The 17,123-nt window shown below is 38.4% G+C and overlaps 1 protein-coding gene across 2 annotated transcripts in view; it reads left to right on the forward strand.

Annotated features, from left to right (window-relative positions):
• PHEX (phosphate regulating endopeptidase X-linked) overlaps positions 1-17,123 on the forward strand; it is a 205,005-nt gene that overhangs the window by 172,202 nt on the left and 15,680 nt on the right. For both annotated transcript variants that reach the window (XM_074323776.1, XM_019714582.2), the window contains exons 17-18: positions 12,831-12,898; positions 15,078-15,208. In XM_074323776.1, coding sequence (XP_074179877.1) covers positions 12,831-12,898; positions 15,078-15,208 — 199 coding nt within the window. The remainder of the gene's footprint in view (positions 1-12,830; positions 12,899-15,077; positions 15,209-17,123) is intronic.

A 17,123-nucleotide genomic window follows, 5' to 3' on the forward strand; every position in this document is an offset into this window, starting at 1 on the left:
ACCTTTGTGATTATATTGGGTGCGCTCGAATATCCAGGATAATCTCCCTATTTTAAGCTCAGCTGATTAACAACCTTAATTCCCCTTTGCCATGTAATAACACATTCACAGGTTCTAGGGATTAGCACGTGGACATCTTTTGGGGGCCTTCATTCTGTTTACCACACATCTGTTGCAAAGCCACTTACCACTATGGGCAACTGGGGCTAAGTCCTGCTGTGGAGTTATAGAATATGCTTCAGTGTGATCCCACCTCAGGGGCAAGGGAGCTGGGGTATTTATCCTTCAACTCACCTTCCATCATTGATTGAGGGCTTCCACCAGGTGTATTAACTGCCTGGGATTGCCTAGCCTAGGCCAAGAAGGCTCTGGTGGCTGGAGAAAGTCCTTAAGCTACTATAGACAGTCTCCGACTTACAGTGGTTCAACTTAGGATTTTTCAACTTTACAGTGGTCTGAAAGTGATTCACATTCAGTAGAAAACATACTTCATTTAATGGGATAATTGCTCAAAAGTCAATCTCTAATTTCAGAAACCACTGAAAGAATGCCCAAGAGAGAGATTTTTGAATAGGGGAAACTTAACCTTAGTTAAATAGTTACCCATGTGGTCCATTGTCTTTCTTATCTATGTGTAGGACCTTGTTTTTATTTACCAAGTAATATAAAAATAATAGTCTTCCTCTTTTTAATACTTGACAGTGTGCCAATGGAATGATTCCTTTAGCAGATGACCTATGTGAATCATGTAATTCCATGGTTCTTTGTTCATAGAAATATGAGTAATTTAATAGCAGTCAGGAATTAGAGTTGCTCCAATTTTAATAAGGTCCTGACCCTTTCCTTGGATTTGTTATTTTTTCATTAGGACAAACCTTTTATTAACATAATGTAGGGAGATGTTTGGCAGAAAGGTATAATGCAAACTGATCCTTTGTAAATTTAAGAAAACTAGAAAGAGAGGATGGAATAAATCGTTTATGCATAAAAATAAACAACAACAAAAAAAGAAAACATACTTCAAATGTTTATCTTTTCCCGGGCTAGCAATATGTGGTACAATACACTCTCGTGATGCTGGACTGCAGCCGTGAGCTGGAGCTCCCAGTCAGTCACGCGATCACCAGGGTAAACAACTGATAGTCTACAGTGGATTCATTGTGTTAGATAACTTTGCCCACTGTTGGCTAATGTAGTGTTCTGAGCATGTTTAACACGTTGTGTATGGTGGGGTTTAAATCCCTCATGAAGATTCTCGTGATCCGTACGCAACATGTTAAGGTAGGCCAGGCTAAACTGTGATATTCAGTAGCTTAGATGTATTAAATGCATTGTTGATTTACGGTATTTTCAACTTAAAATGAGTTTCTTGGGATGCAGCCCCATCGTGAGTGGAGGAGCGTCCGTAGTTTCAGGAGCTGGCAGTTGGGAGCTGTTGGATTGGTGTACTTGAAAGTGGTGAGTGCTGAGGGGACAGTAGCAGGCATTAATGAAGCCTGCTGGAGGAAAGCACCATTGTCAGCATAAATGAAAATGAAAATGGTTTGTATCGACCAAATCCATTCATATCATCCCAGGCCTCAGCTGCATAGTTTTCATTACTGTTCAGATATTTGGAATCAATTTTCCCTGTTGTTAAGATTAGAAATTTATATATACTTACATAAAATTAGAGGTTTAGGTTACATATTCATTCTCTAAACTCCCTTCAAACCAAAAATGTCCTAGAATTCTTTGATTCTGCTTATCATTAGCAGTTTAATTGAGTTTCTATTATTGTGGTTATATACCTGGAGACTTGGAAATAGTCTGCTTAACTTTTGAAGTTTTTGATTCAATGAATTTGTTTATTGGGTCTATGAGATTATTTTCTGATATAAAAATCAAAATCATAGAAACTTAGAAAATAATATTAGTGTCTATTATTTCAGCCTTATGCTGAGCCATATTTAAGACTTGAGTAGGAGAGAGATTTGCATTACTTCACTAAAGAGGTCTATGTTCTCTATTAAGATACTTGCTCTGTGAATAATTATTAAGCCTCTTTTGAGTACTTGGCATTGGAAATATGGAGATGCTGGAGACATGGGAATCACAGTCCTGTGAGATGCATTCCCATATATCCATCTGTTCTGGTTGGATAGCCTCCAGAACCAGTTAGTGAGTATCCTTTCTGCTTACACTGGTCAGCTTAGCCCTCTGCCGAGTTTTTGGTCTAATTATGGGGCTATCAGTAAGCTGAATTGTTTCCTGAAGAGAGAATAGGGATTGTAAATGGCCTAACACAACCTATCCCTAAGTGTGTATTCCTTAAAGTAGTGATAGAGGTAAATTATCCTCCCTTTCCCTTTGTTTGGAGAATCATAATACTTAGCAGCATAAAAATTCCCAAGAAGTTCTGTAAGAAAGAAACCTATTTAAATGTGTTTTACCTAGAGGTTCCTAATCTCCCCTTTCCCCTATGGTTTTGGAAATGCTGGCCTAGTATTCATGACTGAAGAAAAAGTTGCAAGAACTTGAGAAGAGAACACTTGAGGAAGAACCTCATAACTTCACATTTTTTGAATGAAAGTTAAGGTGGCAGAATGATTTTATATTCAGGGGGTCAAAGGGTGTTTGGCTAGAGACTACGTTACACCAATGGATAAAAGACACAAGAAAGAGATTTCAGAACAACATTACGGAGAGCTGTTTTATGTAGAAACACCTGAAGAGAGAATGGGCCACCTGAGAAGGAGGTGAGCTCCCGGTTATTGGAAATGCCCAAGGAGAAGTCTCAGCACCATTTGAACAGGTTTTTGTAGAGGGGGCCCATGCCTCTGTTGTGAAATAGAACTAGATGACCTTAAAGCAACTTCCAACACTTGAGATTTGTATGAATTTTCGTTTCAGGCTTAGTGTAGCCCTTTCTCAATGAGTACATGAGATTATGGTTGCTCGAGACAGCACTATGGTTGATTCCCTGTTAACAGCAAACCCTGTGCATACGTTAAACCCATTGGGTAATAAGAACAAAAAAACTGAGCAGATGGAAAAATTGTCGTCTTCCCCATTTTATTTTTGGAAGGCTAGATTTTCTCTGCAAGGGTCTTCTTGCTTTTCGCTAGCCAGTCATAGTTTAAAAAGCCTATGAGTTTGTTTATTTTTATGCCATGCTAATTTAAATAATACCCATTGATAAAATGGAAGATGTGAATTTAGTATTACAAAACATTATCATTGTAAGGATTAGTCATATAAAATAACTTTTTTTCTTTGTCTCTTGTCCAAAGGACTGCAATTATGTAACTGAGAATTGGAAGTTATGATGTCAATCATTTTATGAAATTCTCTATTACCTTTGCAAGCAGGAAGCTCATTGGAGCAGCCCCTCTTAAGGGGCATTTATTGCAAAGCAGTTCCTATAAACTCCCGTTGTTCATCCCTTAAGTCCATTAGCATTGACCAAGGCTTGTAGACTACCCAGTATGATTTTCAGGGCTGAGAGGTTTGGAAAAACGAAATGTTACAGGCTGCAGTGATAGCTACTGCTGCAAAAATTAGCACTATGTAAAATTACAAGTTTGTCCCACACTGCTATGATAGCTCTATGATTGAAATGCATAATTTTACTTCCTTAGTGAAGGTTTGCAATGATGGAAAAACAGTAGGAAGCATTTTTTCAAATGCAAATTACCTTGCAGGAAAGAAATAACAAAGGAAAGAATTGCCACCAAGGGGAAAAATTAAATCTTACAGCACTTCCTTGGGTATAGTTGAGACAAACAATTAGCATGTTAAGGATCATTATGTCCTGTAATAACATGTTGCTTCAAAAATTCTCATTCCTTCCACTTATGAGTCCTATCTATTTGCTGGGTTACTTTGATGTTGCATGTCAGGAAGCAACTGTGAAATATTTTTAGCATAATTGCAAGTCTCGGGAAGTATCCTCATGACAAAGATTTTACATTGTCTATAATCCTCTTGTACACATTAAGTGACAAATAGGTTATATATAGATCTGTCACTTGCACGAAATGGTAAAGTTAATCAATTAGTTAAAATCCCATTGTTACTTTCTTTTCTTTTTAAAAGTTTATTGGGGTGACAATTGTTAGTAAAGTTACGTAGATTTCAGGTGTACAATTCTGTATTACATCATCTATAAATCACATTGTGTGTTCACCACCCAGGGTCAGTTCTCCTTCCATCACCATATATTTGATCCCCCTTACCCTCATCTCCCACCCCCCACCCCCCGCCCCGTTACCCTCTGGTAACCACTAAACTACTGTCTGTGTCTATGAGTTTTGTTTCTCATTTGTTTGTCTTGTTCTTTTGTTGTTTTTGGTTCATATACCACATATCAGTGAAATCATATGGTTCTCTGCTTTTTTTTGCATTGTTACTTTCTTACTGTGTACTAGGTACAGAGAATTTAGCAGCAATCAAATAGATAAGGATTTGACCTTCATGTAGCTTGTAGTTGAGACAGAAGATTCCAGACATACACGTATGGAAGCCCCCGTATTGATTTCTTCATATATCATGAGTATTCTTTGTTTCGGTTATTTATTGCTATTTAACAAAGCATCACCAAACAGCCACTATTTACATGATTCTGCAATTTGGGCTGGACCCAGCCGAGACGGCTTGTCTCTGCTCCCTGTAGTGTTGGCTGGGCAGTTTGACCTGGGCCAGAGGATCTAACATGACTTCACTCACAGGTCTGCTGTACCTGTTGTGCTGGTTCAAATGGCTGGGCCTCTCTCTTCCTTTAGAAGTCTCTCAACTTTTGGTGTCTCTTGCTTGCTTCACTTTGCCTCTCTCTCTCCAGTTGGTTAGTCCAACTTCTTTACATTGCAGCTGACTTCAAAGGTGGGGTGAGAAGGAAGCTACAAGGAAGGCCTCTCAAGGTCTAGGCGCAAAAGTAGCATCCGTCTCCTCCCATTGCTTTCTGTTGGTCACAGCAAGTTCCCAGGCCCATCCGGGTTCCCAGGAAAGAAAATAAGTTGCCTCTTGATGGGAGGAGGGGCACATGCATGCAGGGCATGTGGAATTGTCTGTTGTCACCCTTGTAGGTAATCGACCACATACTTCTCAGAGGTGAAGAGAAATGATCAAATGCCTTTTCCAAATGTGGTTAAGGCTTCCCAGTCTTTGCCATTCATTTGTGAGCTTGTATGTCATGAAAGCAGAGGAATGTGACTACGTTTGAAAGCACGGTGATACCTTTTAATCTCTGCTCTATCCCCTTTTTATGACTACATTTGGAAAGTAATTTTTTTTTAAATTCAAGTTTATTGGGGTGACAGTGGTTAATAAAGTTACATAGATTTAAATTGTACAATTCTGTAATACATTATCTATATCTCGCATTGTGTGTTCACCACCCAGAGTCAGTTCTCTTTCCATCACCATATATTAGACCCCGTTTGCCCTCTTCTAGAGCACCCCCTTACCCTCTGGTAACTCCTAAAGTATTGCCTGTGTCTGTGAGTTTTTGTTCCTTCATTTGTTTGTCTCGTTCTTTTGTTGTTTTCAGTTTTATACACCACATATCAGTGAAATCATATGGTTCTCTACTTTTTCTGACTTATTTCATTTAGCATTATAATCTCAAGATCCATCCATGTTGTCACAAATTGTACTATTTCATCGTTTCTTACTGCCGAATAGTATTCCATTGTGTATATATACACAACTTCTTTATCCATTCATCTATTGAAGGACATTTTGGTTTCCATGTCTTGGCCACTGTAAATAAAACTGCAGTGAACATTGGAGCACACGTGTCTTTATGTATAAATGTTTTCAGATTTTTTTGGGTAGATACCCAGGAGAGGGATTGCTGGGTCATATGGTAATTCTATTCATAATTTTTTGAGGAACCTCCACACTGCCTTCCATAACGGCTGCACCAGTCTGCATTCCCACCAACAGTGTATGAGGGTTCCTTTTTCTCCACAGCCTCTCCAACACTTGTTACTATTTGTCTTGTTGATGATAGCCATTCTGACTGGGGTGAGGTGATATCTCATTGTGGTTTTTATTTGCATTTCTCTGATGATTAGTGATGTTGAGCATTTTTTCATATGTCTATTTGCCATTTGTATGTCCTCTTTGGAGAAATGTCTCTTCAGGTCCTCTGCCCATTTTTCAATTGGGTTGTTTGTTTTTCTGTTGTTAAGTTGCATGAGTTCCTTGTATATTTTGGATATTAGCCCCTTATCGGAGGCACTGTTTGCAAAAATCTTCTCCCATTCCTTTGGTTGCCTCTTTATTTTGTCGATGGTTTCTTTTGCTGTGCAGAAGCTATTAAATTTGATATAGTCCCATTCATTTATTTAAGCTTTTACTTCCCTTGCCTTTGGAGTCAAATTCATAAAATGCTCTTTGAACCCAAGGTCCATAAGTTTAGTTCCTATGTTTTCTTCTATGCAGTTTATTCTTTCGGGTCTTATGCTTAGGTCTTTGACCCATTTTGAATTAGTTTTGGTACATGGTGACAGATAGCAGTCCAGTTTCATTCTTTTGCATGTGGCTATCCAATCTCCCAGCACCATTTATTATTGAAGAGGGTGTCTTTTCTCTATTGTACGTTTTTTGCTTCTTTGTCAAAAATTATCTGTCCATATTTATCTGGGTTTATTTCTGGGTTCTCGATTCTATTCCATTGGTCTGTGTGTCTGTTTTTCTGCCAATACCATGCTGTTTTGATTATTGTTGCCCTGTAGTACAAGCTAAAGTCAGGGAGTGTGATACCTCCAGCATTGTTTTTTTCTTAGGATTGCTTTAGTTATTTAGGGTCTTTTGTGCTTCCCTACAAATCTGATGATTTCTTTGTTCTATTTGTTTAAAAAGTGCCACTGGGATTTTGATGGGGATTGCATTAAATCTGTGTATTGCTTTGGGTAATACGGCCATTTTAACTATGTTGATTCTTTCCATCCATGAGCACGGAATGTCTTTCCATATCTCTGTGTCTTTTTCAGTTTCTTTTCAAAACGTCTTATAATTTTCAGCGTACAGGTGTTTCATGTCCTTGGTTAAGTTTATTCCTAGGAGTTTTATTCTTTTTGTTGCAATTGCAAAAGGAATTGTTTTTTTTTTTTTTTAATGTCTTTTTCTGAGATTTCATTGTTAGTATATAGGAATGCAATGGACTTTTGTATGTTGATTTTGTAGCCAGCAACTTTACTGTATTCGTTGATTGTTTCTAATAGCTTTTTGGTGGAGTCTTTAGGGTTTTCTATATATAGCATCATGTCATCTGCAAAGAGTGACAATTTAACTTCTTCATTCCCAATTTGGATGCCTTTTATTTCTTTCTCTTGCCTGATTGCTCTGGCGAGGACTTCCAACACTATGTTGAAAAGCAGAGGTGATAGGGGACAGCCCTGTCGTGTTCCTGAACGTAGAGCAAAGGGCTTCAGTTTTTCACCATTAATTATGAGATTAGCTGAGGGTTTGTCATATATGGCCTTTATTATGTTAAGGTATTTTCCTTCTATACCTATTTTATTAAGTGTTTTAATCATAAATGGATGTTGTATCTTGTCAAATGCTTTTTCTGCATCAATTGATATAATCATATGATTTTTGTCCTTTATTTTGTTTATGTGATGTATCACATTGATGGATTTGTGTATGTTGAACCATCCTTGTGCCCCTAGGATGAACCCCACTTGGTTGTGATGAATAATCTTTTTAATGCATTGTTGCATTTGGTTTGCTAGAATTTTGTTTAGGATTTTTGCATCTGTATTCATCAGAGATATTGGTCTGTAGTTTTCTTTTTTGTGTTATCCTTACCAGGTTTTGGTATCAGGGTAATGTTGGCCTCATAAAATGAGTTAGGGAGTACTGCCTCTTCTGCAGTTTTTTTGGAAGAGTTTGAGCAGGGTTGGTGTTAGATCCTCTTAGAAGGTTTGGTAGAATTCACCATTGAAGCCATCCGGTCCCGGACTTTTGCTTTTGGGAAGGTTTTGGATGACTGATTCAATTTTGTTACTGGTGATCAGACTGTTTAGATTTTCCAGTTCTTTGTGATTCAGCCTTGGAAGGCTATATGTTTCTAGAGAACTTGTCCATTTCTTCTAGGTTATTGAATTTGGTGGCATATAGTCCTTCATAGTATTCTTGGATGATCCTTTGTATTTCTGTGGTGTCCATGATAACTTCTCCTTTTTCATGTCTGATTTTGTTTATTAGTGTCTTCTCTCTTTATTTTAGTGAGCCTAGCCAAGGGTTTGTCAATTTTCTTAATCTTTTCAAAGAACCAGCTCTTTGTCACATTAATTTTTTTCTATTGTCTTTTTGTTCTCTATTTCATTTAGTTCTGCTCTGATTTTTATTATTTCCTTTCTTCTGCTGACCTTGGGTTTCATTTGTTCTTCTTTTTCTAGTTCTTTAAGGTGTAACATGAGATTATTTATTTGGGATTTTTCTTGTTTCTTGAGATAGGCCTGTAAGGATATAAATTTCCCTCTTAAAACTGCTTTCGCTGCATCCCAAAAATTTTGGTAGGATGTATTTTCATTGTCATTTGTTTCTATGTATCTTTTGATCTCTCCTCTAATTTCTTCTTTGACTGGGTCATTCTGTAAAAGTATGTTGTTTAATCTCCATGTATCTGTGGTTTTTCCTGCTTTCTTTTGCAGTTGATATCCAATTTCAAAGCCTTGTGATCAGAGAATATGCTTGGCATGATTTCAATCTTCTTAAATTTGCTAAGGCTAGTTTTATGTCCCAATATATGGTCTATCCTTGAGAATGTTCCATGTACACTAGAAAAAAATGTATAGTCTGATGTTTTAGGATGAAGTGCTCTATAATGTTAATTATGTCCATTTCATCTAATGTGTCATTTAGGGCTGCTATTTCATTACTTTCTGTTTTGGATGACCTATCCATAGCTGTTGATGATGTATTTAGATCCCCCAGTATAATTGTGTTTTGGTCAATTTCTCCCTTTAGTTTTGTTAGTAGTTGTTTGGTATATTTCGGTGCTCCCTGATTGGGGACCTAAATATTGATGACTGTTATGTCTTCTTGTTGTATAGTCCCCTTTATCATTACGAAATGTCCATCTTTGTCTCTTGTTACCTTTTTTATCCTGAAGTCTGTTTCATCTGATATCAGCATGGCTACGCCTGGTGTTCTCTGGATACCATTTGCTTGGAGTGTCAATTTCCACACTTTCACTTTGAGTCTATGTTTGTCCCTGTAGCACAGATGTATCTCTTGGAGGCAGCATATGGTTGGGTTTAGTTTTTTGATCCAATCTGCTACTCTGTGCCTTTTTATTGGTGAGTTCAGTCCATTTACATTTAGGGTGATTATTGATATGTCAGGATTTCCTATTATTCTGTCTTTGGTTTTCTGGTAAGACTGTGTCTCCATTGTTTCTTTGCCTTTTTGTTGTTGTCTATGATTTCTATGTGGTGGTATTCTATGATGTTTCCCTCTGTTTCTTGTTTTATTATAGTACATATTTCAGTTCTGGATTTTTTTTGAGTGGTTACCCTTAAGTTTATGTAAAAGAAAGTTTGATATTTAAAGTATTCCATTTTCTTCAGCATGCCTACTTTCTCCATTCCCATATTCCCGTTCAGGCCTTTACTCTCCCCCTTTTTATGTTTTGGTTGCCACAAATTGTCCCTGTTGATGGTGGTCAAATAGCCGCCTTTAGTATTTCTTGTAGTGCAGGTCCTGTATTAGAAAATTCCCTCAGCTTCTGTATGTCTGGAAAGGTCTTTATTCCTCCTTCATATCTAAAGGATATCTTTGCTGGGTATATTGTTCTTGGCTCATAATTTCTCTCTTTCAATAGTTTGAATATTTGGTTCCACTCCCTCCTGGCTTGTAGAGTTTCTGCTGAAAAGTTTAATGATAATCTAAAGGGCTTTCCTTTGTAGGTTACCGTCTTCTTTTCCCTGGCTGCCTTGAGGATTCTTCCTTTGTAGTTGATTTTTGACAGCTTCAATACAATGTGCCTTGGAGCAGGCCTGTTAGGGTTGAGGTAATTAGGTGTTCTATTTGCTTCTTGGATTCGAGGATCCAGTTCTTTCCACAAGTTTGGGAAGTTCTCATTGACTATTTGTTTGAATATACTCTCTGTTCCCTTCTCTCTTTCTTCTCCTTCTGGTATGCCCATTATTCTTATATTGCTCTTTCTGATGGAGTCAGAAAGTTCTTGTAGAGTTCTTTCATTTCTTTTAAGTCTCAAGTCTCTTTCTTCTTCCATCTGTGTCATTTCCAGATTTCTATCTTCGATGTCACTGATTCTTTCCTCCATCTGGCCAAGTCTACTACCTAAGCTGGCTATTTCATTACCCATTTCTTCTATTGAGTTCTTGATCTCCCGAAATTCTATTTGGTTCTTTTTTAAAATTTCAACCTCTTTGCTAAAGTGTTCCTTTTTTTCTTTGATTGTGTTTCTGAGTCCATTAAACTGCCTGTCTGTGTTTTCTTGCATCTCATTGAGTCTTTTAAGAACTGAAGTCTTGAATTCTCTGTCATTTAAGTCATATATTTCCATGTCTTTAAGTTCATTTTCTGGAGACTTTTCATTTTCTTTCCGAGCTGTCTTGTTACCTTGGTTATTCATGGCAATTAATGCTGTATTATTTCTCTTTCTAGACATTTACAGGAGTGCGTTCTGCAACAGGTTGATAGAAAGATGTCTTTCTTTTGTTTTCCATTACGTGTTGGTAGAATGTTTTATTTACTCTCTGACTGCTGCCTTTTATTCTCTCTCACATTATAGTGTTTTATTTTCTCTGTAGTATTCTGGCTTCTCACACAATGAGGGGATTCCCTGGAAGGCGGGCTTCTTCTCTGTTAACAGTTTGCCTGGGTCATACAGCACCGCCTCCTTGGGAGAATGTGTAGAGCTTCTGAAATTCCAAAGCTCTTCCTGCACCAGATTCAGATCCTGTGCATTTCAGTGGCTCTGTTTACTCCTGCAGGGATCTGCCCAGACTAGTAGGGACAGGGGTGGGGTAGGTTGTGAGAGGTGGCCTAGAGCAGTGGCGGAGACCACCACCATAGCTAGTCCTGCTTACACGGCTCCCTCCCCTTTGCCGGAACTAGTTGGCCTGCGAATCTGTGTCTGTGGTCCACAGTTCTCAGAACTGCAAATATTCTGTTCTTTTGATCTGACATTGCTACTGTTCCACTTCTAGCACTGGTAAGGTGGGGGCGGGGCTAGCTCTGGGAGGGTAGGGATGGGGTGGCTAGTCTCAGTGCCTAAGGTTTCCGTTCTCTGCTTGGCAGTGAAGGCTTAAACCACCGTTTTCAGCCTTCTTCCCTCAGGCTTTTCTCCGAGGTCTCTGCCGTGAATGTTGGGTTCAGCCGTGTTATATGCTGTCCCCTCAGTCCTGTGGGACATAAGTGGAGCCCTAGCAGTTCGAGTTCTTCCCTCTCCCACAGCTGTGGTAGTTCCGGGATGCAGCAAGCTCGGAGCACTGAGCTAGGTCTGCATCCTGTGCCCTTGTGGCCCCGTCTCTGCATTTCTCCCTTCCCTCCTCACCTGCTCGTGCTATTTGTCCCCCTTTAGATGATTTCAGTTGTGCATCTCTTAGTGTTGCCTGTCTGCTATGCAGGGAGTCCTTTGTGATATTATAGTTGTTCAATTTGTTGTAAATTCCAGGAGAGATTTCAAGAGGCTCACTTCACGCTGCCATTTTTATGATGTCATCTCTCCAATTGGAAAACAATTTAACTTCTAAGTCTTTAGTGATTTTTTTTTTTAAATTAAATTTATTGGGGTGACAATTGTTAGTAAAATTACATAGATTTCAGGTGTACAATTCTGTATTACATCATCTATAAATCCCATTGTATGTTCATCACCCAGAGTCAGTTATACTCTGGTTTCTCTTCAGATCGTATAAATCTTTCGCCTTTAGTGATTTTTAAACAGGTTCTCAGATAAAAAATAAATGGTATTTTTACTGACAGGAACTCCTGAAACCCTGCTGTTGCCTTGGCTGTTTATAAATATAAACTATAGCTAGAGCAAATATAGAATCATCAAAACCTTAGGGCTGGAAGGGACTTTAGAAACCATCTCTTTTACATCCGTAATTTAACAGGGTAGGAAAACTAAACCCCATGCATGGTGAAAGCAGAAGCCAAACAAATCCAGGGCACTAGGTGCCTGTGCCGCTCAAGTAATAGACCAACATAGGAGCTAGACTATAGGATAAGCATTTATCATCAGTGCTCCAGTGGTCTGAGAAGGCAGCAGGTTCACATCTCCAAAAACTGCCATAACATTCTCAGACCAGTCTAGGGTATTTAAGGGAAAATCTGGGCATGCCTCCAGAGGTCACGTGACGGTTCCAGGGGTCTACATGGAACCTTCCCTCTGGCAACGTGGCTCTCCAATGTGCTCATCAACCCAGGAGCAGTGATGACAATAACCTGGAGAGAATGCTAGGCCATAAAGATTGTGATCAGTAAGCATGGGGGTATTAATTATAAGTTTCAGGGTAATTTTCTAAAACAGGGAACTGGGACAGGGGACATTTCCAGCTCAAACCACAGGGGGATGATGCACTACTAAGTTTTAGGGCAAAGAAAGGTGAGGCTGAGGATACCGCGAGGCCTCTACTACTGGAGTCCCAACTCGGCCCTGCTTCATGGTCATAATGTCAGTGTTAGAATTTATATTTTCTTTATCTATTTCAATGAGAAGGGTGTGTTTAGATTTTTTTTGCACAATTTTTTGGGTGTGGTTATTAGAAAACATTATCTTGGCTTTTCATTGAAAAAAATGAAGGATTGTGCTCTGAGATTCATGCTCATAATTTTCTCCAAATTATATATTTATGCTGTAGATCTCTGAGTTATGGTGCTATAGGAGTAATTGTTGGACATGAATTTACACACGGATTTGATAATAATGGTAAGTACTGGTTCATTGTATAAGCTGCCGCTTTTAGGATAATGTTGACTATATGGATTTTAATTGTTGCTATTATTTTTGCATAGTGGCATCATCATAGATTAAATATTATCCAAAACAGTATGATTGCTGATTGAAAACTTTTTGCCATGTCGTACAATGATATATTGAAATAAATAAATGTTCCTATTGCTGATGGGGTAGAATGATGAAAAAAATAACCTTGTAATTTCAATGAACTTAGCTTTGTATCCAGATCAGGATTGCTGTAGCTGCCACAATAATTATAGGAATTACTTTATTGCTTCTTCCCTTTGTCATTTCTTTATTCACCATAGTAAGATGCTCTCCCTGGAAGTGTGAGCTCTGTTCTGAAAATGATTATACGTGTTGCCAAATTAGGACTCAGCGAGTTAGGACTCTGGAACTTGGCTGACTGATTCCTTCATACTATTACAAGGATTATGCAATGCTTGATCTCTATTTTTCTTGATGCTGGCATATATTCAGAATTATTTTTTAAAGGGCTATGCTTTCCTAATATTGCATAGTAGGGGATATGCTATGTACCCTGGTCACATTTAAGCAATAAGAAAGAGCAGAATATAACATGAACTAAAGAAATGATCAACCTTTGAGAGTTATCATAGTTTTTAATCAACACTCCTTTCACTTTGGAGCATTAGTGGAAAATCATGTGAAACCTCCAAAACTTAGGAATTAGCAGCAAATTATGATCATATCTACCTCCACACAATGGTTTACAGGCAGACTTAAGAACGCATCTGGCCCAATGCAACATTTCATAGAAGGACCTCTTTCTTCCATATCTGTGGTGTCTCCAACATCCTTTCCTGGATGCCGACCCCAGGGCCCGAGCCCCTTTTGGTTCTTCTCCTTGTGGACAATTCTGCCTGTACTCCCACCAGCCCTTCTTGAATCACTTAGGTTTGTTGTTCCCCTGCTGTCTCCTCGCTGTTAAAATGTAGCTGCCTTGTAGTCATCTGAATCCCTAGAGCTACACTTTCTGTCTGCGTGTTTGCTTTATCTGAGAGAATAGTCTCAGCTAAGAAACAAAAGCTAGTAGTGGTTTCTTGGTTCGGGGCCTTTATTCCTGGAAATGTAAGTACAGTTCTCCCTCAGAATCTTCTGGTGGCCTTCAGGCTTGTCTCTCAAAGGACAGAATCTAATGATGGCAATTTCACTCTGTAACCAATACTTAGAACAGTACGTTGCACATATAAGGACATGGCCAGTAACTATTTAATGATTGGTTGGTTAATGGGTGGAGGACAGTGGCTCTATGCTCTCCGAGGGGGTGGTCGTGGCATCCATCCTTATTGAAGAGCTTTGGGTTGTTCCAATAAACACATTTGCTTAGGGGACTTTCTTGGAAGCCCTGTGGAGGGTTCTCTGCATAATTAAATTTAAAGTATTAGTTACCTTGAGTGAGTATGGAAGATATTCCAGATACACCCAAACTGTTTTTTGAAGGTGTAGAGAAAGTGAAGAGTGAGCCCATAGCAAAAAAGCATGCATAACTTTTTTTCCATTATGTTTTGGAGATTTCCATTCTTGTTCCAAGTTCTCTTTTTAGAGCAACCTTTCTTGTCAAAGCAGGACAGATGGGCCTTCCATCCACACTGATGGCTGTGGAATGATTCATAACAGAGGTTTTATGTGTCTCTAGGCTCCTGGCAACTTGGAGGAAACACGTTCCTATAGGGCTGAGTCAGGGGCTATGGTTGCAGGGTGTGAATGACTCATCGGGGCTGTTCCTATGGATCATTTGGAATTTCACTGGTAGTGGCATTCTGACTCCTCCATGGGCTTTCTGAATGAAACCATTTCATTTCTCAATCCAGAGAACATTTTGGGTCAGATCAGGTAAAAACAAAGAATCCAAGATTGGTTAAGAATGCTGTATGCCATAGTTGATGGATCTTATTTTTAAAATGCTCTTTGTTGCTTAGAAGGAAAGAACTTCCTCAAACCTTTTTCTCCTCTCCCCCGCCTGTTTACAATTAATCTGTGACACTGTAGAGAAGGCAGGAGCTGCTCCCAGGAGTGATCCCTGCTGCTGGGACTGCTTTTTCAAGGCCAGTCTAAGTGAGGGATAAAGAAGATGAAGTTAGTTTCCATAAATAATACAAATATCTTTTAACTTTCCTTTTGCTAGGGAGAAAATATGATAAAAATGGCAACCTGGATCCTTGGTGGTCTATTGACTCAGAAGAAAAGTTTAAAGAAAAAACAAAGTGCATGGTTAACCAGTATAGCAACTATTATTGGAGGAAAGCTGGCTTAAATGTGAGTATAACGGTTGTGAAGGGGCATTTTGTGGGTCATCTTTTTCTCATTTGGACATTGGCTTGCTTTAGACCATTTATTCTTAAAGTGTGGTTCCTAGGCCAACAGTATCAGCCTCCACTGGGAACTTATTAGGAATTGAAATTCTTTTTTTTTCTTCTAGTTTACTCATATTTGGAGAATAAGATTGTGTGAAGACATTGTGCTGTGTTTTTAGGAAAGTAGTTGATATCTAAGTCTATAGTTGTCCAAGGGATTTGTGCATCTGATAGAGGTATGGGTTTATTTATAGTCATCTTATAGCCACAGGGTGGCAAAGGACAAATTCTACCTTTAGTTCCTGAACAAGACATCTAGTCACCTTTAGCTTTCTTTTTGATACTGAAATATAGAACGGCAGCCTTATAAAAACTTTAACCACCTCCTATAATGACTAGATGAAATGATGTAGGTTTTCACCATTTATTGCTCAAATATTCTCATGAAAAATATCAAAGCTGCCCTCCCACCGTAGCCAATAGTCAGTCACAATTATCAAGAGCCCAGCTAAACTGTTCCTTGAACTGGTGGGGTAGCACCAGTGGGGGAGCTGCTAAGAGAATCAGTGGCTTATTTATTTTTTTCCTTTAAAAATATTTTCTTATTGAATTTATTTAAACTAAAAACAAAACAAAAACAGTTCACTTATCCGCCCTCCCCCCCGCAAACACCAATCTGTTCTCTATATGCTTTCTTTCTTTCTTTCTTTCTTTCTTTCTTTCTTTCTTTCTTTCTTTCTGTCTGTCTGTCTGTCTGTCTGTCTTTCTTTCTTTCTTTCTTTCTTTCTTTCTTTCTTTCTTTCTTTCTTTCTTTCTTTCTTTCTTTCTTTCTTTCTTTCTTTTTTTTAAGATTTCACCTATAAGAGTGATCATATGGTATTTATCTTTCTCTGTCTGACTTATTTCACTTAGCATAATACCCTCAAGGTCCATCTACCGTGTTTCCCTGAAAATAAGACCAGGTCTTATATTAAGCCTTGCTCTAAAAGACGCGTTCAGGGGCTGTCATCCTGAAAGATCATGCTAGGGCTTATTTTCCAATTAGGTCTTATTTTCGGGTAAACATGGCTTGTTGTTGCAGATGTAAGATTTCTTTCCTTTTTATGCTGAGTAATAGTCCCTTGTACCAGTGGACACTTAGCTTGTTTCCATATCTTGGCTATTGTAAATAATGCTGCGGTGAACATAGAGGTACATATATCCTTTTGAATTAGTGTTTTCATTTTCTTCGGATACATTCCCAGAAGTCAAATTGCTGGATAATATGGTAGTTATATTTTTGTTTTCTTCAGAAATCTCCATATTGTTTTCCATAGTGGTTACACCAATTTACATCCCCACCAGCAGTGCGTAAGGGTTCCCTCTTTTCTACATCCTCACCAACAATTGTTAATTCTTGTCTTGTTGATGATAGCCATTCTAACAGGTCAGGAGTGAGGTGATATCTCATTGTGGTTTTGATTTGCGTTTCCCTGATGATTAGTGATGTTGAGCATCATTTCATATGTCTGTTGGCCATCTGTATGTCCTCTTTGGAAAAATGTCTATTCTGGTCCTCTGCCCATTTTTAAATTGGATTGCCTTTTTTTTTGCTATTGAGTTGTATGAGTTCTTTGTAGATTTTGGGTATTAGTCCCTTATGAGATATATGATTTACAATTATTTTCTCCTGTTAAGTAGATTTCCTTTTCATTTTGTTGATGGTTTCCTTTGCTGAGCAGAAGCTTTTTAGTTTGATGCAGTCCCACTTATTTATTTTTGCTTTTAGTGTCAGATTCAAAAAAAATTATCACCAAGATCTATGTCAAGGGGCTTACTGACTGTTTTCTTCTAGGAATTTTATGGTTTCAGGACTTATGTTCAAGTCTTTAATCCAT

Source organism: Rhinolophus sinicus, chromosome X (genome assembly GCF_036562045.2).
Source record: "Rhinolophus sinicus isolate RSC01 chromosome X, ASM3656204v1, whole genome shotgun sequence".
Classification (NCBI taxonomy): domain Eukaryota; kingdom Metazoa; phylum Chordata; class Mammalia; order Chiroptera; family Rhinolophidae; genus Rhinolophus; species Rhinolophus sinicus.